Source organism: Aotus nancymaae, unplaced genomic scaffold (genome assembly GCF_030222135.1).
Source record: "Aotus nancymaae isolate 86718 unplaced genomic scaffold, 86718_ANA_hifiasm-v0.15.2.pri h1tg000030l, whole genome shotgun sequence".
Classification (NCBI taxonomy): domain Eukaryota; kingdom Metazoa; phylum Chordata; class Mammalia; order Primates; family Aotidae; genus Aotus; species Aotus nancymaae.
In genome coordinates this window covers 3,117,771-3,143,010 of record NW_026988443.1, presented here as the reverse complement: position 1 = coordinate 3,143,010, position 25,240 = coordinate 3,117,771, and the positions used below count along the sequence as shown (strand labels likewise).

Genomic DNA, 25,240 nt, shown 5'->3' with positions numbered 1-25,240 from the left:
CCACATAAATAATGGATAGGACTGAAGAACTGACAGATCAATAAGGAAATAAAGGACATGAACAACACTACAAACCAATTGGACCTAACAGACATATACAGAACACTCCATCAACAACAGCAGAATATACATTTTTCTCAAGTGTACGTGGAACATTGTCCAGGATAAACCACATGTTGGGCAAAAAAAAAGAATTCCTAATACATTTTAAAAGATTTAAGTCATTCCAAGTATCCTTACTGATCACAATGAAATGAAACAAATCAATAGCAAAAGGAAAACTGGAAAATTCATAAATATGTGGAAATTAACACACTCTTAAACAATAAATGAGTTACAGAGAAAATCAAAGGGAAATTTTAAAATATCTTGACACAAAAAAAGAGAAAATATCTTGATACAACAGAAAATGACAACACCAGCTATCAAAACTTATGAAATGTAGCAAAAGCAGGGCTAAGGGTGAAATTTAAAGCTATAAATATTAATGTTAAAAGGAAAGATCTAAAATCAACTATCTGATTTTAAACCTTAAGGAACTAGAAGAAAAAAAGAACAAACTAAACCCAAAACTAGCAAAAGAAAGGAAATAATAAGGATTAGAGCAGATATAAATAAAAATAGAGAATAGAAAAACAACGGAGAAAATCAATAAAACCAAAAGTTGATTCTTCACAAGTATCAGTAAAATTGACATGCCTTTATCTAGATTAAGAAAAACAAGAGAAAAGATTCTAATTGCTAAAATCAAAATTAAAAATTATTAATAATTTTTATTTGATTACACATTAAAATATTTTGAATATAGAGGGTTAAATAGAATACATTGTTAAAAATTTTTTTAACTGTTAGAACTAATAAACTAATTGAGCAAAGTTGCCTAATACAAAATTAACACATAAAAATTAGTTGCATTTCTATATATTAACAATGAACAATTAGAAAAGGAAATCAAGAAAGTAATCCCACTTACAACAGCATCAAAAATAATAAAATACTGAGAAATAAATTTAATCAAGGAGGCAAAAGACATGTACACCAAAAACTACAAAATATTACTAAGAGAAATTGAAGAAGATACAACTGAATAGAAATGAAGTCTATATTTGTGATTGGAAGACTTAGTATTGTTAAAATGTCCAGACTAACCAAAGCTATCTCAGATTTAATGCAATCTCTATCAAAATCCCAATGGTATTTTTTCATAAATATAAAAAAAAATGTAAAATCTCAAAGGATCCCCAAATGGCCAAACAATCTTGAAAAAGAAAAGACCTCACACATCTTGACTTCAAAACATATCACAAAGCTACAATAACCAAAAAGTATCTTACTGGCAGAAAGACAGATATTTGAAATAGAATAGAGATCCCAGAAATAAACCCTCCCATATATGATTAAACGATTTTCTGCAAAGGTTCCAAGACCACATGTATTAGTCTATTCTCCTGCTGCTATGAAGAAATACTTGAGATCGGTTAATTTATAAAGAGGTTTAATTGGCTCACAATTCCACATAGCTGGAGAGGCCTCAGAAAACTTACAATTATGTCAGGAGGGGAAGCAAACACGTCCTTCTTCACAGGGCAGCAGAGGAGAGAAGTACAGAGGGAAAGGGGGAAATCCCCTTATAAAATCATCAGATCTCCTGAGAACTCACTATCAGGAGAACAACATGGGGGGTAACCACCCTCATGATTATATTCCCACCAGGTGGGGATTATGGGAACTACAATTCAAGATGAGATTTGAGTAGGGGTACACAGCCAAGCCATATCACCACACAATGGAGAAAGGGCAGCCTTTTCAACAAATGATATTGGAAAGACTGGACATACACATGCAAAGGAATGAGTTTGGACCCTTAAAACCATATGCAAAAATTAACTTAAAATGAATCAAAGACCTAAATGTAAACCTTAAAACTAGAAAACCAGAAGAAAACACAGGGAGAAAACTTTTTGACTGGATTTGTCAATAATTTCTTAGATGTGAGATCAAAGCACAGACCACAAAAGAAAAAAATAGATAAACTAGACCTCATCAAAAGTAAAAACTTTTTGTGTATAAAAAACACTGTCAACAGTGTGAAAAAGCAACCCATAAAATGAGAGAAAACATTTGCAAACTATATATTTATCTGGGGTTAATGTCTAGAACATAAAAATAACTCTGTATTATGTATATATAAATACATATATTTTAATTTTCTACATAGCATGTAGCTGGTGCTTAGGAAATACTTGATAAATGAATGAGGGAGCAACTGAATGTTCTCCTGAACCACATGTGCTGTGAATATTGATTCTGGAATAGCAGTGGTTTTAGACAAAGTCAACTGGCCAGAAACAGTGCTTTATAAGCATTATGTTGCGTAGCTGCACTGAAACCGTAGCACATAACACTAGATGCAGCCCCCTTTCCCTTACATATTAATAGTTTCAAATTTTCAGAAATAAATGAATAGTAAAATGTGTTGATCTAGGTGGGATTCCTTTAAATACTACTCTTTATTACAGTACAAGGATCTGTAACAATTTATTTAGTGATCCCACATTCCAGGGTGAATATAACACTGCCCCCATGTTGTGCACACTCATACCATTTAATGCACCGAAAGACACAGTAGTGACCAAACTACCCAGAAATACAGAAGTACTTGCTACTAGGTCTGTACCGTAGAGCAGAATTCTGTATTCAGACCCCCATGAAGCAAATCACACTATAGTCTTCACATCATGAATATTAACCACATGCTGCATAAAAGCCCTGCTCTCAGCTGTCTGCCCTCACATGCTCTTCGGTGGGCTGAGGGAGGGAGCGGCTTCTCAGAAGAAAGGGATCAATCGCTGGCATAAGAAGATGTGCATCAGCTAAGATTCGAGGGAACACCTTTACTTTTAAAAGGCAGACTTATAAGGACTGGAATACTGGGCAATATATCTTAGAGGATGAATTCCAAAGAGTAGCTACTTAGGAACACACAGGCTGCAGCTGCAACCGAAAAACAATCTTCCATCTCAACACATGCACAGGAAGGTTGGCTCTTGCTCACAAGTTTGTCTTTTTAGCCACACTACGCCAAAATTGTAAGTCATTTGTCAACAACATCTTTAAAACAACAAGATATAAAATAAGCCAGGAACTGGTGTCTTTAGTTGCTCTATAACAGAATGCCTTCTACTGCCTCTGATTCCACAAGCACTTTGTATGAACATCTATTATAACAGTTAACAAAGTGAACTGTAATTAACTGTTTTTTTCCTGTCAAACCAGTAAACTCAGGGGTCACTGAGAACAGGGACAAAGTCATTTCATCTAAGTGTTTTACACAGTGCTCTGCATATAGCATGTGTTTGCTGCTGAATGAATGAATACCACATTCAAGTCATTTGCTCACCATGCTAGCCTTTTAAATCTTGACTGCATGTTGTCTGGTAGGATATGAACTCACCTACTATTAAAATAAGTTGCTAATTATTAATTACACTAAAACAACAGATTTGGGTTAATTTGTTTTAAGAGTATGTTTATCAAAGAATAAGCTTTGTTGGCGTTCTCTAGAGCTTTTAGCGGGAGAATATAGAAGTGTATTAGCAGCAACAGCCTGCCGCTGAATACTAACAGCACGGCGCGAGAGCCTTAGATTTTGGCATCCTTTTCTCTCCTTCCACGTTGCCTTCTTTCCTTGCCTTGGACCATCATTTCCATCTGGGCATGAGTTTAAACTGTTACCTACTCTAGGGATCCTTGTATTTTCAGTTTATCTCTTGGCGGGGTAGTGGTGGTTAAATTTATTAAAGAAGGTGGAAGGACTCTCCAAGAGCTGGTGCTCTTGGTGACCTGACATCCAGGTTCTGGTTTGTGTTGCCTAATGTCAAGAACTAGCCACGATACTCAGCAACAAAGTCCTGCATTTCCCCATGTAACATGTATCTCTCTTCTCTAAGCCTTCATTCTTCTGTTATAGCATTAAGACTTTGACTACAACCATGTACATTAAACTAATAAACTTAACCATGTCCACTTGAGATATACTGTTAGAAAGACTTCTACCAGGCCGGGCGCGGTGGCTCACGCTTGTAATCCCAGCACTTTGGGAGGCCGAGGCGGGTAGATCGTGAGGTCAAAAGATCGAGACCATCCTGGTCAACATGGTGAAACCTCGTCTCTACAAAATACAAAAAAAAATTAGCCGGGCATGGTGGCGCGTGCCTGTAGCCCCAGCTACTCAGGAGGCTGAGGCAGGAGAATTGCTTGAACCCGAGAGGCGGAGGTTGCAGTGAGCGGAGATCACGCCATTGCACTCCAGCCTGGGTAACAAGAGCGAAACTCCATCTCAAAAAAAAAAAAAAAGAAGGAAAGACTTCTACCAGACACTGAACAGTTTGTTCTTACATTGTTTTTAACAAATACTAAATAAAAATGGCAGTTTATAAATAAGTAGTGGGTGGGAGTCAACAATGTCCTGTCTCTAATGAGCAAGAATATTCATAAGCATAGGCAATAATGGACCCATCTGCAGAGTAGTGCATGCAAAAGGCCTCAAATGTTACCTTTTAATTCCAACCCAAATAGGTATGGAACTACATCAATGAAATACAGATGTTACTTTTACTTTATAACTGCTTTGAGATCCAGCAAACCAAAGGGGTAGCAATTACTTCAGACACCATATTTGGCAAGTAAGGCAAGAGAAAAAAAGGAAAGTAGTGATATCAAAAATATTTAGGTATGAGAAGGTGTTTTTATTTTTGACAAAGCTTCGCATACCTAAATATTTTGTGATAATCAAAGAGGAAAAAAATCAAAGATAAAAAGAGGAAAAAAGTCAAATCAAAATGTAAGAATACATTTTGATAAAAGAAGAAAAGAATACTTTTATACCTATTAAAATTAAGACTAACTTGTGCTTTAACTGCTCAGCCTAAGTTAGCAATAGAGTTTAGAAAGAAGTAGAAATCAGTAAGACCTATAAACATAATATACACAGACACACACACAGAGTGCAAATTGTTTTTAGTAACAGTGTCCATTTAAAGTGGGCTTCTCAATTTCATTAGAAGCTTTCGGATTACTGGTCATATCTCAGAGTTAGATTTTAACTGCGTGACTTGTCTGTAAACTAAGTACGACCATAAGGCTCTAGTACCTCTACAAGGCAAGAAAAGAAAGGCAGAACCACTTACTTTCACAAGCTCCTGCTGAGGCCATATCTGAATGGGTTCTACTTGTTGAGGAGTTTGAGTTTGAATACCATATGTGTTCAGAAATACTTGAAGTCTAAAGAGCATAGGGAAAAAAAGAGAGATGTTTTTAGACAATGCATTTACAGTTTAGGAAGCAGTGAAGGAGGAGGATAAAAGGGAGCATGTTAACTTGGAGGACATTATTAATTTATTAGTATTAGCAATTTGCCATCTGCACTAGACTTCAGAGGCTCTTATGGATTCTCCGTGAAGCATCATTTGGAAACATTAGGGGCTGGCAGGGAGAGTAAGCACTGATTTTGGTAATCCCCATGTGTTTGCATGAATTTCTCAAAACTATAACCCAGGTAACATGGCATGGGTCAAAGTCTTTACTATTTACCTCAATTAAAACAAAATTATTTTTAAACATGAAAAGAATGACATGCTGGCCATTTAAAGTGGCGTTAATGATATCCTTGAAACCCTGTAAAGGAGTTTCTGAAGTTAATCTCTTCTACCATACTCGATATTGTAAGCATAAAGCAACATTTCCCCTCCCCTCCCCTCCCCCCACCAAAAAAACCCTACTATCCATTTGGATTTCATACCTTTGGCTTTCTGCTGTAAGTGCCACATGAACTACCAAATCATTTTCCAGTGGGCCCTGTAATGCAGAGTAAGGGAGGGGGAAACATTTTAAAAGATCCGGTCATCATCAGCTACAATGAGAATCCAGGACAATATTAACCATCTCTAAGCAGTTCATTAAAATGATGGACATCAGCTGGCTCTCAGCGGCCACCTCTCTTTCCTTGCTCGATACTGCCTACTAATCAATTTGATTGTGTAGACAGAGTAATAGAACACCAAGGAATGGAAAGCCATAAACCTCACCACTATCACAGGGGCTAGCCTGTCAGGGCTATTTTGAATGATGCACAAGAGTAGTTTGGGGACTGAGAGTCATTTTCCATCATTTAATTCTAAAGGAAAGAGGAGGAACTAAAAATAAAAACCCAATTTATGTATTCTCTGTAAAAAAAAAAAAAGATTGTGAGTTAAAATTGTTCATTTGACATCTTAACCACATATAAGGTTATTCCCTTTCTTGTTACCCAATTTTCCATTGGCACCTTACACATCAAAAGAGCTTTATTCTAATATGTGATTCCTATAATAGAGCATGAACTACCCAGTTGACTATATAATTAACATTATGTTCATTAAATACAAGCTGTTGGACTTAATAGTTCTCATCAAAGATAGTGTTAGATATTTGCTAATCATTTTTTGTGTGATAAAGATTCACTATAACATGTATCATACATTGTTAAATTGAACCCAATTTTGAACCTGCATATAATTAACAGAGAACATTAAGAAGCACCAATGAATTACAGTATTAGGGAGCTCTGATAATACTGATCAGACATAACTCTTTTATAGTAATGAATCCAACATTCCAAATAATATGCTGTAAAACATTTGATTTATCATTAATCAGTTCCTCTCTATGGTATTCAATATGCCACTGAAATTTATGTATGATGGAAGGCAAGAAACACCAGCATACATATATCAGCAGTAAATACCATACAATCAAAGGGATGGTTCCCAGAATCATCGTGAAAGTGCCATTTCAGGCAGACTTTCATGTGATTTAAATGAATGTGTAAGAGAAAATGTGATTTAACAATCCAACAAAAACAAATACCCATTTAAAATGTTATAACTTCTGTTTTTACTTGATAAAGACCTTACAATTAAATGTTTCTCAAAAGGATGAGAAAAAAACTTAACTTTTCAAAGCCTTATCAAGATTTCTAACAACAAATGAAAAAATTAAGCCTTATTTCTCTTGGATGAAATCTCTAGTATTTACTTCTTCAAAAGGACGAGTGAGCTTAAAATATGCCATTATGTACAATCTTCAGGACAGTTATGGGATTCTTAAATAAAAAGCAAATGAAAACATATGAGAATACAGATAATATTTTAACTACAATAAAGAAGGCAGTTTATAGATTGTAATTGGCAAACTGGAATCTTCTTTTTAAATCACAGGCCTGTTTAGGATATTGTTTCCACTTGTATGACAGAGTACTCGGATCTAAAATGGCCACTACACATGCTGAATCATACTGAGCATCATAGGGACTATTCGATGGCTGAAGAGCACTTTCATTGTAAAAACTAAGGCCGGGCGTGGTGGCTCAAGCCTGTAATCCCAGCACTTTGGGAGGCTGAGGCGGGTGGATCACGAGGTCAAGAGATTGAGACCATCCTGGCCAACATGGTGAAACCCCGTCTCTACTAAAAATACAAAAAAATAGCTGCGCATGGTGGCGCGAGCCTGTAGTCCCAGCTACTCAGGAGGCTGAGGCAGGAGAATTGCCTGAACCCAGGAGGCGGAGGTTGCGGTGAGCCGAGATCACGCCATTGCACTCCAGCCTGGGTAACAAGAGCGAAACTTCATCTCAAAAAAAAAAAAAAAAAAAAAAATTAGCTGGGCGTGGTGGTGTGCGCCTGTAATCCCAGCTACTTGGGAGGCTGAGGCAGGAGAATTGCTTGAACCTAGGAGGCGGAGGTTGCAGTGAGCTGAGATTGTGCCACTGCACTCCATCCTGGCGCCTGGCGACAAAGTGAGAATCTGTCTCAAAAAAAAAAAACTAAGCATTTCAGATAGTCTGGTTCATAAACCATCTACCACAATGAGCTTGGATTTTCAACTCCAGCCCAAGGGGGACCCTTTGCCCTATTTACCACCGAGAGAAAGAATTCAGCATGGGCAGCCCCACTCCTAAAACTCTCTTCCTCTCACTGCCAAAGTTGGAGACATCTGTTCTGTTTTTATCATTTTCTTCAAAAAATCACCATTGGTTTGTTTGTTTGTTTATTTATTTATTTCAGACTGGTTTTCACTCTGTTGCCCAGGCTGGAGTGTAGTGGTGTGATCATGGCTCACTGTAGCCTAGACCTCCTGGGCTCAGGTAATCCTCCCGCCTCAGCCTCCCAAGTAGCTAGGTCTACGGTATGCACCACCATGCCTGGCTAATTTTTATACTTTTTTGTAGAGATGGCTTTTACTATGTTGCCAAGGCTAGATCTGCTAGCCTTGGCCTCCCAAAGTGCTGAGATGACAGGCGTGAGCCACTGCATCCAGCAAACCAACACCATTGTTGTCTAAAATCCATGAAGTCTCTCTGATAATTTACTAATAGAAATTAATACCTTCTTTTCTGAATGGCATTTTTCCTAATAATATTGTAATAATTTCTGCTTATAGGTTACAGACACACACACACACATACACACACATATGTATATACACATACTCAAGCCCTGTGTGGTACCAGTACACTCCATTTTACAGGTATTTGTTGACTCATTCATCTCACCAAGAGGACACTATCCACAAGACTCCACGTTAGAATGTGAATATGACCCAATGTCTCTCCCTGAGGAGCTGAGTCTACTAGGAGGGATGGATAACAGATAAGTTTTCACACATGTGCTTATTATCACATAGAAGTATTTTACTGGTATCTTTCTTTGGCAGATCTACCTCATTAACTTACATGACTGCAGGACATGACATTCTGTGAATATACCATACTTTATTATTATTATTATTTAATTTTTTTCTACTTTATTTTTAAAATGTTTATTTCAATGGACATTTAAGTGGTTTCCAATGCTTCATTTCTGCAGAGAATATAATAATTGTCCCTATCTCAGAGAACTGCTGAAGGTTTAGGGAAAGAACAAAGTGCTAAGCACAGTATCTGACACAAAAACACTCAATAAAGGGCGGTCATTCTTGCTGTGGTTGCACAGTTGCTTACCGTTATCTTCACACCTGTCCTTGAACACCTGTTCCCTCTTCCTTGTCTAGATTTGCTATAATGCCTGTGTTGCCCAAGATCCCCTTGGCTTCCACCATTCTAAGACATTTGGATTATCCATTATCTTATATTTTTTTAATATGGCTAGTTCTTCCCCAGATGATTCTGAACATCTTTTAAAAGACATCCTCAGGTGACTTACCACCTTCTTTAATGCTATGGTCTGAATGTGTGTGTTCCTCCTGAAATTCAGGTTGAAATTTCAGCCCCCAAGGTGATGGTATTGGCAGGGGCTAAGGGGCTAGGGAATGGAGAGGGGTACTTAGGGAGGTAATTAGGTCATGGGGGTGGAACCCTCCTGAGCAGGATTGGTATCCTTATAAAAGAGGCCCTGCACCCTTCCCATCATGTGAGGACACAGGGAGAAGGCACCATCTATGAACAGGACAGCAGGCCCACACCACACACTCAATCTGTCAGCACCTTGGTCTTGGATTACCCAGCTTTTAGAACTGCAAGAAATAAATTTCTGATGTTGATATGCCACCTAGTTTATGCTATTTTGTTATAGCAACCTGAACAAACTAAGACACTTAACTACTACCCATTTTTTTCCTTTCATTTCTCAAGCATAAGACTGTAACTGTGTCCTTACCTTTCTTGCCTCTGTACTTCTGCCCTCTACAATCTATCCTGGGCTGTCTTTGGATATACATAATCCTAACACAAGTCTACGGTCACATATTCATTCTATTTATTCTCTCTCTCAAGTCTCATCCACTCTGGTAGCTTTAAGTTATTATTTCTAAGTGTCATGGGATCCTTGGGGTGTCGCTTTGCCAGTCAGAAATCTCTGTAGCTGGTGGAGCCTTCTGCCTGAGTATCGCTCACACCCCCTGGGCTCATTCCACCCACTTGGCCTAGTAGGCTGTGCTCAGCTCGCACTACCAGCCTGGATCCCATACCTGCCAAGGGTGAGCCAGGTGTGGGGTGGTGAGGGGTGTGTGGGCGAGCAAGCACAGGGTCAGGCCACTGCACACAGCCAGGCACGCTGGCTGCTGCGGTGGGGCGGGAAGCTCCAGGCACTGGTACAGGTGCTGGCTCTGTGCGAGGCTGTGGCTGGATCAGATGAACTGCACGCAGCTTCCACTGCAGGCACCTGTGTCTGGATGAGGGGAATGCACAGAAGCTTGGAGATCCCAGGAACTTCAGGGCCCCAAAGAGGGTGTCACAGCCATAGCTCGGGGAGCCCTAGGTCTGGGCTCTCTGAAGGGCTACAGCTCTTCTCTCCTTGCGGTTGCTCACAATGTGGTGAGTGGGGTGAGGGGAGCGCATGTTACATGTTTCAGCCCTTTTGTGTTCCAGTTCTTTCAGTCCTGCCATTTGGCAAGTCCCAAATTCTTTTCCCGCCTCCAGGAAGAATGAGGTATGTAGACCACTGGAGGGTGAACAAGGTAGAGAGGAGCTTTATTGAGTGACAGAATAGCTCTCAGGAGACTCAACATGGGTAGCTTCTTTTTGCAGGCAGGTTGTTCCAATGAGTGTCCAGCTCTCAGCAGAGTGGAAACCTGCAACGGGTACCTCCTTTCTGCAGTCAGGTCATCCCCATGAGTCGAGGAGACCTGAAGACCCAAAGTGGGTAGCTCTTTCCTGCAGCCGGTAGTCCCTATGTCCAAGTCTGGCTGAGTCTGGCAGTTTGTATGGGCTCAGAAGGGAGGAAGTTCATGCTGGTTGATCCATGGGTGGCCATGGGTGGGCCTGGAAAAAGCACGAGTTCTCATCCTGGACTGCAGACTCCATTCAGGGGTGGCAGCCCAGCACCCAGGCTTCAGGTTATCCCTGGTTTGAAGGTAAGCTTTCACCAGAGACCCACCCCCTGCCACCCAGGAGCCTGTTTGCCTCCTGCCATCATCAACATGCTGTCCATGGTGCCCAGGCTGTTTGTGTCAAGCGGTGCCTGCAGGCCCACACCAAGCTGCCCTCAGCCTCTATGCTCATCGGTACTTAAAGCCCGGAGGGGGCTGAGGCAGCAGGGGGTTGGCATGTCAGCGTTGCCCTCAGCGTGCGCACACCCAGCTGGGTTGCAACAGTGCCTGGGCTTGGTCACAACTTTGCTCCATACTGCAGCAGGTGCTGAGAACAGGGAGAGGCCAGGAAACGGGAGCAGGCACTTCTGAGCCTGTAGGGGCCAGAGGCTTCCTGGGCCCCCACAAATGCAGGGATGCCTGAGTCTGCAGCTGCACCTGAGAGCCTGGGGCTCCTGCCCTGCCAACTCAGTAGGGAGTGGGGCTCCTGCCTACTCCTGGCGCCCTCTGGCTCCATGGAGTGTGCAGCCCTGGCCATGCCTCCCCTGCTGCAGTTGGTGTCCCTGCAGCGGCTGCTCCAGACAGGTCGCTGCCACCATCATAAGCAGATGCTTCCATGTTTATATTTGCAGTCTTGACTTTTTCTTGAGTTCTAGTTCCCACATTTTAAACTGTTTTTCGGACATTTTCTCTTGGCTATTTCCAAAGTTAATAGATCTAAAACTCATCATCAACCTCACCCCCACCCCAAACAGGTTCTTATTCTTTAAACCTCATTTAATGGGTCGCTCTAACTGAGAACCTCAGAATCATCTTTGATGCTTCTCTTTTACCCTCCATTTGCAATTAGTCACCAGAATCCTGTTAATCCTTCCTTCACATAGTATCTTGAATGCTGTTTTCTTTGCATTTCTATAGCAACATTCAGGATTTAAAAGTAGCAACAACTGCAAACACTTTATATAACCATATTCCACATACCAGGAACTGTTTAAGTGCTTTATCAAACTATTATCCCATTTTACAGGTTAAAAAATGAGGCATAGAAAATTTAAGAAATTTATCCAAGGACACAGACCTAGCAGAGTTAGAATTCAGACCCAGTTTGTGCTCATAATCACTCACTTACCCTGCCTCTCAAAGAGCAGAAAGAGGGCAGACTTTAGATTGAAAGACCTACCTACAAGTCCTATCTTGTCACTTCCTCCAGCAATGACCCTGTTCATCTGATAGATGCCTTAGCTTACTGTGGCAAAAGCAGACGTGACGCAGAAAGATGCGGAAGCCTATTGCGGTGGTCATCAAGTGCACTGTTTACAGTTGTCTGGTATGTTTTCTCCTCCAGGTTGTAGAATGAATGCCTTCCAGTCACACAGGTCTCAACCACCATCCCTTCTGCACAGGCCTTCTCTCTCCACCAAGGCCAAAGTTGCTCTCCTCAGGCATCTCCAGCCCCAGCCTACCACTTTACCTTATTTTGCCTGCCTAATAGTACCTGTCCCATACAGAAATTATATCACTTATTGTTACTCATTCCCTTAAGAAAGTAACTCCCAGCGGGCGGGGAACTTGATCTAGCTGGTCTACTGCCACCTCCCCATGTGTGGAACATAGTAGGCAGCCTTACTATTTGATGAATGACTGCCCAGGCAAGTTTCTCAATTCTTTGTTTATCTGTAAAATGGAAAAAATATGTACAGTGCCTACCACAAAAGAAGAGGATCAAACAAAAGAAGGCATGTAAAATATTTGGAAACTTTGATCTGTTACACAATAATATTTATACTAGTATTTGCTGTGTGACTCACTATGCCACTTAACCTCAATAAGCCTCAGTTTCCTCACCTATAAATTGAGAATAATAAAAATATCTACTTCCAGCCGGGCGTGGTGGCTCACGCCTGTAATCCCAGCACTTTGGGAGGCCAAGGTGGGCGGATCACGAGATCAAGAGATAGAGACCATCCTGGCCAACATGGTGAAACCCCATCTCTACTAAAAAAAAAAATACAAAAATTAGCTGGGCGTGGTGGTGTGCGCCTGTAGTCACAGCTACTCAGGAGGCTGAGACAGGAGAATTGCTTGAACCCAGGAGGCGGACGTTGCATTGAGCCGAGATCGCGCCACTGTACTCCAGCCTGGGGCCTGGTGACAGAGCAAGACTCTGTCTCAAAAAAAAAAAAAAATCTACTGCCTAGCATTATGAGACTAATACATAATATATATAAGCATTTAACACTAGAACATATATAGTAAGTGTCCAAAAAACATTAGCTATCTATCAATGCCAGTAACACAACCACAACCCTGGGTCACTGCAATAGCCTTCCTTAGCTTTCTGCCTCATACCTGCCTTTGCCTGTTGTCTGCACTTTATGGTCAAGTTAACTTTCTTGCACAAAGGAGGTGGTCAAAAAATATTTGTTGAATGAATGAAGAAAGAGGAAGGGAGAAGAGGAAGCAAACAGATACAGTCATGCGATATTTAGCATATTACTTCTCTACCCCAAAACTCATGTTTCCCAAATAAAGCCCAAACTTCTGAGGACTTTTACAACTCAGGGGCTACCTGCTGTTCCCTGTTGGCCTCCCATCTGTTTTGGAGCACTCCACTAAAAAACAGTTCACTCATGTCCATCTCATGATTCTGTTAGCTGTCCCTCTACATTTGGACCGCTCTCTCTGTTTCTTTATCTATCCAGATCCTGACTCACTCTTTTAACCTATCCTCCTCCCAAACTCCCCCAAACATCAGAGTCCAAGTATCTTTTGTCCCTACTAGCAATAGCTGGTACTGCCTGTAGGAGACACTGGGCGCAAGTCCCGGACCACCTCATGCCAGGTCTTTGGAAAGGTTATTTAGCTTTTAGAACACCTATGAGTGGTCTGTGAAACTACAGGGGCCCCTCATGCTTACTTTTCTCACTTAGGATGTAGGCAATACCTTGTACTAAAAGAAAAGCAATTGTCATTCATTTGATGATCTGGAGGAAGAACTTTTTTTTTAGTATCGCTGGTTACATTTATTAGCAATCCACAAATCTTCCTTTGAGCATACAGAACAAATGTTTGCAAATATAAACAAGGATACTTTTAGCAAAAGAAAATAATCAAGGCCAGGCGTGGTGGTTCACGCCTGTAATCCCAGCACTTTGGGAGGCCGAGGTGGGCAGATCATGAGGTCAGGAGTTTAAGAACAGCCTGACCAACATGGTGAAACCCCGTCTCTACTAAAAATACAAAAATTAGCCGGGTGTGGTGGTGCATGCCTGTAATCCCAGCTACTAGGAGGCTGAGGCAGGAGAATTGCTTGAACCCAGGGGGCAGAGACTGCAGTGAGCTGAGATCATGCCATAGCACTCCAGCAGCCTGCGCAACAAAATAAGACTCTGTCTCAAAAAAACAAAAAAAAAGAAAATCATCAGTAAAATGTACACATTTATGTACACTATAAAAGAGTGTACACGTCAGAGTAACAATACAACTGAGGACCAAAAGCCCGTAGTTAGAAATATTCTCATTCAAAATTTTCATTTCTATAAAGTCAGACTGTATTTTTCTAACATTTTTTAATTGGGACAAAAAAACCCACATAATCTAAATTTAACATCTTATCCATTTTTAAGTGTATAGTGGAAGAGGAACTTTTACAGCATAACTTCTCTATAAGCTGGTCACTAACTATATTAATATTGCAACTCATCAGGCTCAAAACTTAAAACTACAGTAGTTAAGACACTGCATGTCTATCTGTCTCGATTCTAGTTTTTAAATTACTCAAATCAGGTCAAAGTAGTAAAGCTAAGAGATCTGCAGCTGGGGGCTATAAATAAAACAGTATAACACAACTTTCAAAGGGTACACAGAGAAAACTCAATGTGACTGTGCCCTAATAGTGTTTCTTCTGCTTGTTCTTTTTTTCTAATTTTTTCAATAGATAATTCATTCATATGGTTCAAACACTTAAAAATTATGAAAAAGTTTTCGGTGACATGTTGTTCCCACCTGGGGCCCTCATCACCACAGTTCCCCTCCATCTAACAACCAATCACTGCTGTGATTGTTTATGCCTTGCTCTAGAGTTTCCTCATGCCTACAACAGCAAATGTGAATATATGTTCTTATTTTCAAAAGTTACTCTCAGCACCTTTTTCTAGTCGATAATTGTATATCATGGAACTCTTTTCATGTATTAATACATAGAACATGTCCTAATTTTCATTCTAACTGCTTAGAATTCCATTATGTAGCTGTATCATATGTATTAATGTCATCTTTTCACCTTTTTATCAATTAAGGCTAGTCAACCTTTTGCACTGAAATCTCTGGAAATGCTTATGGTTACATAGTGGCACCATTAAACATCAGGTTTTAATTTTGCTTATAAGAGTAGAATAAGCACTCAAACTATATCATTCAGAGGAATTGCCACCACTGGATTATGTGGGTCACTAGAGAACTATTATAAGAAAAGATCAGTAGGTTTGGGTTTGGGGAGGGGGCAGTGAGAAGTGTCTGAGTCTTTTCTAGGAGGGTGGCACAAAAAGATGCACAGATGTCCATTTACAGTGTATGGAAATACGTTACAGCTCGTTGATAAGAGTTACCTCATTATGTTATTGCTTACATTTGTTTTGTAGTCTGGTTTGAAATGTGAAAGAATTAATACATCTTGACAGCTTGCTATGTGCCATGTGTTATTCAAGCACTTTGTTGTATATTCTCATAAGAACTCCCATTTTAAAGATGAAGAAACTGAGGTGGAGAGCAGTTAAATAATTTGTCAAAGGTCACACATCTAGTCAGTGATAGAGTTTAACCTGACTGCAGGAATGTCCAGGTCTGAAGTCAATATGGCACATGTCACAGTATGTATTTCACAGATTATGTGCATGCTGCTTGCTGTATTGGGCAGCGATCTCTAGAGAAACAGGAGAGAGAGAGGGGAAGAGAAACAGAAAGAAAGAAAGAGAAAGAGAAGGAGAAGGAGAAGAAGAAAGAGATTTATCATAAGGATTGGGCCACACAATTACAGAGGCAGGCACGTCTTAGGATGTGCAGGTGAGCTGGCAAGTTGAGACCCAGGAGAGCTGACGGGTTAGTTCCAGTCTGGGTCGGAAGGTCTAAAACCAGCAGAGCAGACAGTGTCATTCCAGTCTGAAAACTGGCAGGCTTGGGACCCAGGAGGAGCTGATGTTTCAGTTCAACTCCAAAGACAGGAAAAGAGCCCATGTCCCAGCTGGAAGGCAGTCTTGCAGGCAGAATCCTTCTCTTCCTCAGTGGAGAGTCAGCCTTGTTCTTTTCAGGCTTCAGCTGATTGGAAGAGGCCCATTCCCATTAAGGAGGGAAATAAGTTTTACTCAGTCTACTGATGTAAATGTTAACTTCATCCAGAAACACTGTCACACAAACACTCAGAATAGTGTTTGACCAAATAGCTGGGCAGCCTGTGGTCCAGATAAGTTGACACATAAAACTAACAATCACATAGGTGCAGGAACATGTTACATTTCATGGGGAGTAGAGTCGGCAAAATCCCACCAACAGTCTCTTCTTCAGCCACCTAAGATCAGGTTTTAAGAAAACTCAATTCCAAGTATTGTTTACAAAACAGCTATTTTCCTATCTGCTTATTTTTTTGAAACAGAGTTTCCCCTGTGTCACCCAGGCTAGAGTGCAGTGGCAAAATCTCAGCTCACTGCAACCTCTTCCTCCCAGGTTTAAGCAATTCTCATGCTTTAGCCTCCTGAGTAGCTAGGATTACAGGCATGTGCCACCATGCCTGGCTAATTTTTGTATTTTTAGTAGAGATGAGGTTTCACCACGTTGGCCAGGCAGGTCTTGAACTCCTGACCTCAGGTGATCTGCCTGCCTTGGCCTCCCAAAGTGCTGAGGTTACAGATCTTATCTGCTTTCTGATAGAATATAATTCTTTAGTTCTTGACCAGTAAATACAAAAATGACTGCCTTTTCTATTAAATCATATGGCATGTAAAGCTTTTCTTATTTTTGCAATTGTACTGAGCCCTGGTCTAGTAGATTTATTTTTAATATGCCATATATTGCATAAAATAAGCTACTATGTCTGGCTTACATAGGTCTTTTATTCAAAGAAAGGCAAGGGACGAGGGAGAGAAGGAAAGAAAAAGGAGCCAACAAATAAAAGGGTCACACTTCATCCAAGGCTGGTCTTGCCTCAAGGCCAGTGTATTTGAAACATTCTATGCCTCTGCTTTGGGGGCCTTACAGAACACTCATTTATGCTCATTAGCGTTCATCAGTAGGTCCTGCCAACATCCAGCATTTTTTCATTACACTCATTTTTCAGCAAAACCTCATTAGCTGAAGAAACCAGGCAGATGCTTTATACATCTCAATTCCAACTGGAAACACTACACCCCCAGTATTTTTCCCGCAGGAGCCAAGTAACAGGCTACGGCAGTTTGAACACAGCCACGTCCTCAGTGAGACACACTGGCATCTTGTTCTGACATTTCCAACCAAGCCAAAGCAGCAACATGTAGAAAATTAATAGGAAAGCAGAGGAAAGTTAAGTAGAAATATCAGAGGACTAACAACATTAAGTATGGTTAAAAAGCTAAACTTGGCTCAAGAGTCGACTTGGCTTGGGAGAAAATGGTCATTTAGGCCCTGTGTATTTATATACTGGATTAGTGATTATATAAGCTATCTATTAAAGAGGAAAACAAATGAATTTTTAAAAGTATTCCCAGACCTCAAACACATAGTTTCAAATACCCAGATGAATAAATCAGGCAATGCTTTTTGACAGCAGTTCTTTCAATGACTGTGATTAGAGTGGAAGAGAATACTGAATGCTTTGTTGCAATGAATTGATTTGTAAAAAACGTTTTCACCCCTTTCCAAGTACTTGCTGTAACTGGTGTTTCTTTATTTTTATCTTAAGGAAATGACAGTGCTAACAGTCTTGCGCACTGCCTAGAACAATGCCAAAATGGCCGCATGAACCCAGGTAGAGAAACCCTTACCTATGGTGTTCTCATAGCTTTAATCACGACAAAGGGGAAGAACAAATTATGAGAACCTCATAGAAACACAACAGAAAGATCAACATCAGGAAAGATGAGTAAGATGAGGGTGAAACAGAGCAGGAAGAGGCAGAAAAGGGAGAAGAGATTCCAAGAATCTCGTCATTTAAATCTCAGGTTTTTAGGTCATTTAGGAACACCTCAAATGGTGGGTTACAGGCAAAAAAAAGTCCCTAGTGGTAGACAGTAAGAAACCGGGTTTTAGAATCATGGGGGGAAAAAGCAAGTCCAGTAAACCAATGTGCTTTTAATTTTTCTCCTTTGGGTGCTTGTACCAACAATCAGTTCCCTGTGAGTTGAAAATGTCAGAGACGGAAGGTGGCCATTTCTGTCATTTGGCTGTGGGAGGGGTCTATGAGGGAGACTGGTGGCAAGACACCATTTCAGCCAGAGCAGCACAACTTAGAACTATTTTATATGCTGAAATTCTACTTAAGATTTTGTCTGAAAATTGGCTTTTCTTGATAAAATCAGTTAATCCACTTGATGGATGAAGAGACAGAGACTCAGAGAAGGGAAATAGCCCGGTCCCTTTGCAAGTTAGTGGCAGACCCAGAAGCAGAATCTGTTTCTGGACTGACTCGGTCTAGAGTTCTCTTTGCTAAGTCAGACTGCTGCATCTTACGGGCTGTACCATAAACTTTTCAGTTCACTAGAGAATTGCCAAGTGCACCATTCCACTTAGGAGTGGAAATGAATACAAAGGCCATGTGTGCAGTTATTACAGTGTAAAAGCCACCTAAGAAGAGTGACCCTGGAGGGGACGGGCATGAAAACCTGCTCTACTTTCTCTTTTGGCACTTGACGCTCGTCTAAATGACAAAAAGACTGGGCTGGAAAGACAGTACAAGGGCCAACTTGTGGCAAGATTTATCATCACTGGGTCAGACCCAACAACTACAGAGGCACCCAGCAGGCTCTAGAATCCAACAAGCTTTTAGCAGTGCAGAGCCATCTTCACTGAGTTGAGGCCAACCTGTTCCTAGTGCGGATTCACACAAGGGACCCAACTACAGAGGAGACACTCTACTATCACTCTTTGCAAGTAAACCTAAGGGTGTTCTACATCAATTGAGATAACAATTCAACGGTTTTGTACACTAGAAAGGTTTGAGAGTTTGCTAATTTTTTCAAGCATCCAGACATCATAGTGAGCACTAGGATGGCAGAAAGATGAATGAAACGTCATCTCTATTCTTTATGAACTCACCACATAAGAGAGAAGACAACTACATATGGAAGTCAATAGGATATTAAGTACAGCACTGTTAATGGATACTTTTAGGGCAAGAGAGGGAGCATCCAACTTAGCCTCAGGGAATTGAGGAGGACTTTATCGAAAAGGTATCTGAGCTGTTCTTGAAGATAAAAACTTGCCATTAATGAAGTGATTCAGTTAATAGTCATCATTCACTATGTGTCATTAAGACAATAAAGTCCTTCTCTCATTAAACTTACATTTCAGTGAGAGAGTTGATTAAATATATATAAATAAACATAAAAAAAGTAAAGGGTAATACAGTGAATGAAGACAGAGGATACTTTAGATTGATGGTCATAAAGTCACTCTCTTAGGGGGTGTCATTAAATCTGAGACTTAGTGACTTAGAAATGGAGTGTGCTAAGGTCTGGTAATGAGCACTTCAGGCAGAAGGGAAGAGTGTGCAAAGGCCCTGAGGTGGAGAGAGCCTCAAGTGCTGGAAAAACTGAGAGGAGGCCAGTGTGTCTGGAGCAAAACAGGCAAGCCAAAGACTGACAAGAGATAAGGGTGGAAACAGACAAGGCCCCACAGGGCCCTACAGGCAACAAGGCATTTGGCTTTCATCTAAGTGGAATGAAAAGCTACTTAAAAGGGTTTCAAACAAGGAAAAGACTCAATATAATCTACATTTCTACAACAATATTAATAAACACACAGAGGGTACTTATATGGGCCAGGCCCTTCCTAAGCACTTTACATACATATTAACTCACATGATGGTGGCTCTCTTGCTGCCATATAGATATGATTTGCGCAGGGCAGAGCAGACATATGGAGATTAGTTGGAGCCTGCAGTTGAGAGATGATGGTGACCTGGACCATAGCGGAGTGAAGAGGAGGGAAGAAGGAGCTAGTGAAAATATATAGGGACTATTTAGAAAACAGAATTTTGACAGGACTGAATTTGGAAGAGAAGAGGTGAGGCAGGCAGAGAGGAATCAAAGATTACTTCTATTCTTTTACAGAGTTTAAAGGAAGGAGTGTTCAATTGTGCTGAATGTCTTTGAAGTCAAATAGACTGACATCTGAAAACAGTTCATTGGATTTATCAACTAGTAGGAGATTAACAACCCATCGCATGTGGTTTTTGTAGAGTGGCGGTATAAGAAGCCAGACTGTGCATTACAAGGAGCGACTGAGAACTGAGGACATGAAGATGGTGCAAGCATTTTTCCAAGCTGTCTGAAAGGGAAGACAGGCCCTTGAGAGAGGCGAATAGCTGCAGAGCACTTAAACACGGTCAGGGAAAGAATAAGTAGAGAGAAAGGTATAAAGTATAGAGGAAAGAAGGAATATCAATTGGAACAGTTGACAGTAGAGGAAAAAAAGCTGGGTGAGTTAATGCCTAGGGATGGAGGTTTTTCTTAGTCTTCTGGGATTCAGAGGAAGAAATCCAATGATAATTAGAGGCAATGATCTTGGCATGTACTAGAATCCATTAGTCCAGTTTTAATTTTATTTTTATAAACCCTTATGAGAAACTAAAGCTCCATCTCCCACTTTGAACAATTTTGACAAGTCAAGGAAGGCCTCATGTTCTGCTACATAGGATTATTTATTCTTCATCGCCACATTAAATTCATATTCTTGTGCTGAACTTACAGTTTCTTCTGATTAATGATATGATTAGGAGACATAATCAGTGTCCAGATATCTGACCATGTTACAGTGTCCCTTTCAATTCATCTTTATAAACCAGCTGGCTCTACAAACCACAGGCTCCCATAAAAGAAGATGTTTTAAGTAAGGTTGGGGAAACAATAAAGATACTCACAAAAATAAATAAGGAGAACATTAAAATATAAATATTTGCTCAAAATTCATGAAGTCATAGTTTATGAAAATTATTCATGAAAATATATAAAAATTATATAAATTATATGAATTTATAGCCTTCATCGAGCTTCTGAAAATCATTTTCAAAAGGCAGGTTTCCCTACAGGCCAGAAGAGAGTGGGGGCCGATATTCAACATCCTTAAAGAAAAGAACTTTCAACCCAGAATTTCATATCCAGCCAAACTAAGCTTCATAAGTGAAGGAAAAATAAAATCCTTTGTGAACAAGCAAGTACTCACAGATTTCATCACCACCAGACCAGCTTTACAAGAGCTCCTGAAGGAGACACTACACTTAGAAAAAAACAACCAGCACCAGCCACTCCAAAAACGCACAAAATGGTAAAGAGCAGCAACACAATGAAGAATCTGCATCAACCAATGGGCAAAACAGCCAGCTAGCATCAAAATGACAGGACCAAACTCACACATAACAATATTAACCCTAAATGTAAATGGACTAAATGCCCCAATCAAAAGACACAGACTGGCAAATTGGATAAAAAGCCAAAACCCATCAGTGTGCTGTATCCAGGAAACCCACCTCACATGCAAGGATACACAAAGGCTCAAAATAAAGGGATGGAGGAAGATTTACCAAGCAAATGGAGAGCAAAAAAAAGCAGGAGTTGCAATTCTCATCTCTGATAAAATAGACTTTAAAGCAACAAAGATCAAAACAGACAAAGAAGGACATTACATAATGGTAAAAGGATCAATGCAACAAGAAGAGCTAACGATCCTAAATATATATGCACCTAATACAGGAGCACCCAGATACATAAGGCAAGTTCTTAAAGACTTGCAAAGAGACTTAGACTCCCACACATTAATAGTGGGAGACTTCAACACACCATTGTCAATATTAGACAGATCAACGAGACAGAAAATTAATAAGGATATCCAGGACTTGAACTCAGACCTGGAACAAGCAAACCTAATAGACATTTACAGAACTCTCCAGCCCAAATCCACAGAATATACATTCTTCTCAGCACCACATCACTCCTACTCTAAAATTGACCACATAATTGGAAGTAAATCACTCCTCAGCAAATGCAAAAGAACGGAGACCATAACAAACAGTCTCTCAGACCACAGTGCAATCAAGTTAGAACTCAGAATTCAGAAGCCAACCCAGAACCGCACATCCTCATGGAAATTGAACAACTTTCTCCTGAATGTTGACTGGATAAACACTGAAATGAAGGCAGAAATAAAGATGTTCTTCGAAACCAACGAGAACGAAGACACCACATACCAGAATCTCTGGGACACATTTAAAGCAGTCTCTAGAGGAAAATATATAGCAATAAGTGCCCACATGAGAAGAAAGGAGAGAACTAAAATTGACACCCTATCATCAAAATTGAAAGAGCTAGAGGAGCAAGATCAAAAAAACTCAAAACCTAGCAGAAGAAAAGAAATAACTAAGATCAAAGCAGAAATGAAGGAGATAGAGACACGAAAAACCCTACAAAAAATCAATAAATCCAGAAGCTGGTTTTTTGAAAAGATCAACAAAATAGACAGACCACTAGCCAAACTAATAAAAAAGAAAAGAGAGAATAACCAAATAGATGCAATAAAAAATGATAAAGGGGATATCACCACAGATGCCACAGAAATTCAAACCATCATCAGAGATTATTACAAACAACTCTATGCACATAAATTAGAAAACCTGGAAGAAATGGATAAATTCCTGGATAGTAGCATCCTCCCATGTCTAAACCAGGAAGAAGTCGAAACCCTGAATAGACCAATAACAAGGTCTGAAGTCGAGGCAGCAATTAAGAGCCTACCACCCAAAAAAAGCCCAGGCCCAGATGGTTTCACAGCCGAATTCTACCAGACATACAAAGAGGAACTGGTACCATTCCTACTGAAACTATTCCAAATAATCCAAAAAGAGGGAATCCTTCCCAAATCATTTTATGAGACCAACATCATCCTAATACCAAAACCCGGCAGAGACTCAACAAGGAAAGAAAACTACAGGCCAATATCCATGATGAACATAGATGCAAAAATCTTCAATAAAATACTGGCAAGCCGACTACAACAGCACATCAAAAAGCTTATCCACCATGATCAAGTAGGCTTCATCCCGGGGATGCAAGGCTGGTTCAATATACGCAAGTCTATAAATGTAATTCACCACATAAACAGAACCAAAAACAAAAACCACATGATTATCTCAATTGATGCAGAGAAGGCCTTCGACAAAATTCAACAGCCCTTTATGCTAAAAACTCTCAATAAACTAGGTATCGACGGAACGTACCTCAAAATAATAAAAGCTATTTATGACAAACCGACAGCCAATATCATACTGAATGGGCAAAAACTGGAAGCATTCCCTTTGAAATCTGGCACTAGACAAGGATGCCCTCTCTCACCACTCCTATTCAATATAGTACTGGAAGTTCTAGCCAGAGCAATCAGGCAAGAAAAAGAAATAAAAGGTATTCGATTAGGAAAGGAGGAAGTCAAATTGTCACTATTTGCAGACGACATGATTGTATATCTAGAAGACCCTATCACCTCAGCCCAAAATCTCCTGAAACTGATAAGCAACTTCAGCAAAGTCTCAGGATACAAAATCAATGTGCAAAAATCACAAGCATTCCTATACACCAATAACAGACTTAAAGAGAGCCAAATCAAGAACGAACTGCCATTCACAATTGCTACAAAGAGAATAAAATACCTAGGAATACAACTAACAAGGAACGTAAAGGACCTCTTCAAGGAGAACTACAAATCACTGCTCAATGAAATAAGAGAGGACACAAACAGATGGAGAAACATTCCATGTTCATGGTTAGGAAGAATTAATATTGTGAAAATGGCCATACTGCCCAAAGTAATTTACAGATTCAATGCTATCCCCATCAAGCTACCAATGACCTTCCTCACAGAACTGGAAAAAACCACCTTAAACTTCATATGGAACCAAAAGAGAGCCCGCATAGCCAAGTCAATTCTAAGCAAAAAGAACAAAGCAGGAGGCATCACACTACCGGACATCAAACTCTACTACAAGGCTACAGTAATCAAAACAGCATGGTACTGGTACCAAAACAGAGATATAGACCAATGGAACAGAACAGAGGCGTCGGAGGCGACACAACATATCTACAACCACCTGATCTTTGACAAACCTGAAAAAAACAATCAATGGGGAAAGGATTCCCTGTTCAATAAGTGGTGTTGGGAAAACTGGCTAGCCATATGCAGAAAGCAGAAACTGGACCCCTTCCTGACACCTTACACTAAAATTGACTCCAGATGGATTAAAGACTTAAACATAAGACGTAACACCATAAAAACACTAGAAGGAAACCTAGGCAAAACCATTCACGACATAGGCGTAGGCAAGGACTTTATGACCAAAACACCAAAAGCATTGGCGACAAAAGCCAAAATAGACAAATGGGACCTAATCAAACTCCACAGCTTTTGCACGGCAAAAGAAACAGTCAATAGAGTGAATCGGCAACCAATAGAATGGGAAAAAATTTTTGCAGCCTACCCGTCTGACAAAGGGCTGATATCCAGAATTTACAATGAACTAAAAAAGATTTACAAGAAAAAAACAAACAAGCCCATTCAAAAATGGGCGAAGGATATGAACAGATGCTTTACAAAAGAAGACATACATGAGGCCAACAAACATATGAGAAAATGCTCATCATCACTGGTCATTAGAGAAATGCAAATCAAAACTACATTGAGATACCATCTCACGCCAGTTAGAATGGCGATCATTAAAAAATCTGGAGAAAACAGATGCTGGAGAGGATGTGGAGAAATAGGAACACTTTTACACTGTTGGTGGGAGTGTAAATTAGTTCAACCACTGTGGAAAACAGTGTGGCGATTCCTCAAGGACCTAGAAATAGAAATTCCATTTGACCCAGCAATCCCATTACTGGGCATATATCCAAAGGATTATAAATCGTTCTACTATAAGGACACATGCACACGAATGTTCATTGCAGCACAGTTTACAATAGCAAAGACCTGGAACCAACCCAAATGCCCATCGATGATAGACTGGACAGGAAAAATGTGGCACATATACACCATGGAATATTATGCAGCCATTAAAAAGGAGGAGTTCACATCCTTCATAGGAACATGGATGAACCTGGAAAACATCATTCTCAGCAAACTGACACAAGAACACAAAATCAAACACCACATGTTCTCACTCATAGGCGGG

The 25,240-nt window shown here is 40.2% G+C and overlaps 1 protein-coding gene across 1 annotated transcript in view; it reads right to left on the bottom strand.

Annotated features, from left to right (window-relative positions):
* The window catches only part of LOC110568865 (phosphorylase b kinase regulatory subunit beta-like), a 65,696-nt gene that overhangs the window by 6,622 nt on the left and 33,834 nt on the right, over window positions 1-25,240 (bottom strand). Inside the window, exons 6-7 of the mRNA XM_064383028.1 lie at window positions 5,801-5,856; window positions 5,190-5,283 (exon numbers count right to left, since the gene is read on the bottom strand). Of these exons, the coding sequence (XP_064239098.1) occupies window positions 5,190-5,283; window positions 5,801-5,856 (150 nt within the window). The remainder of the gene's footprint in view (window positions 1-5,189; window positions 5,284-5,800; window positions 5,857-25,240) is intronic.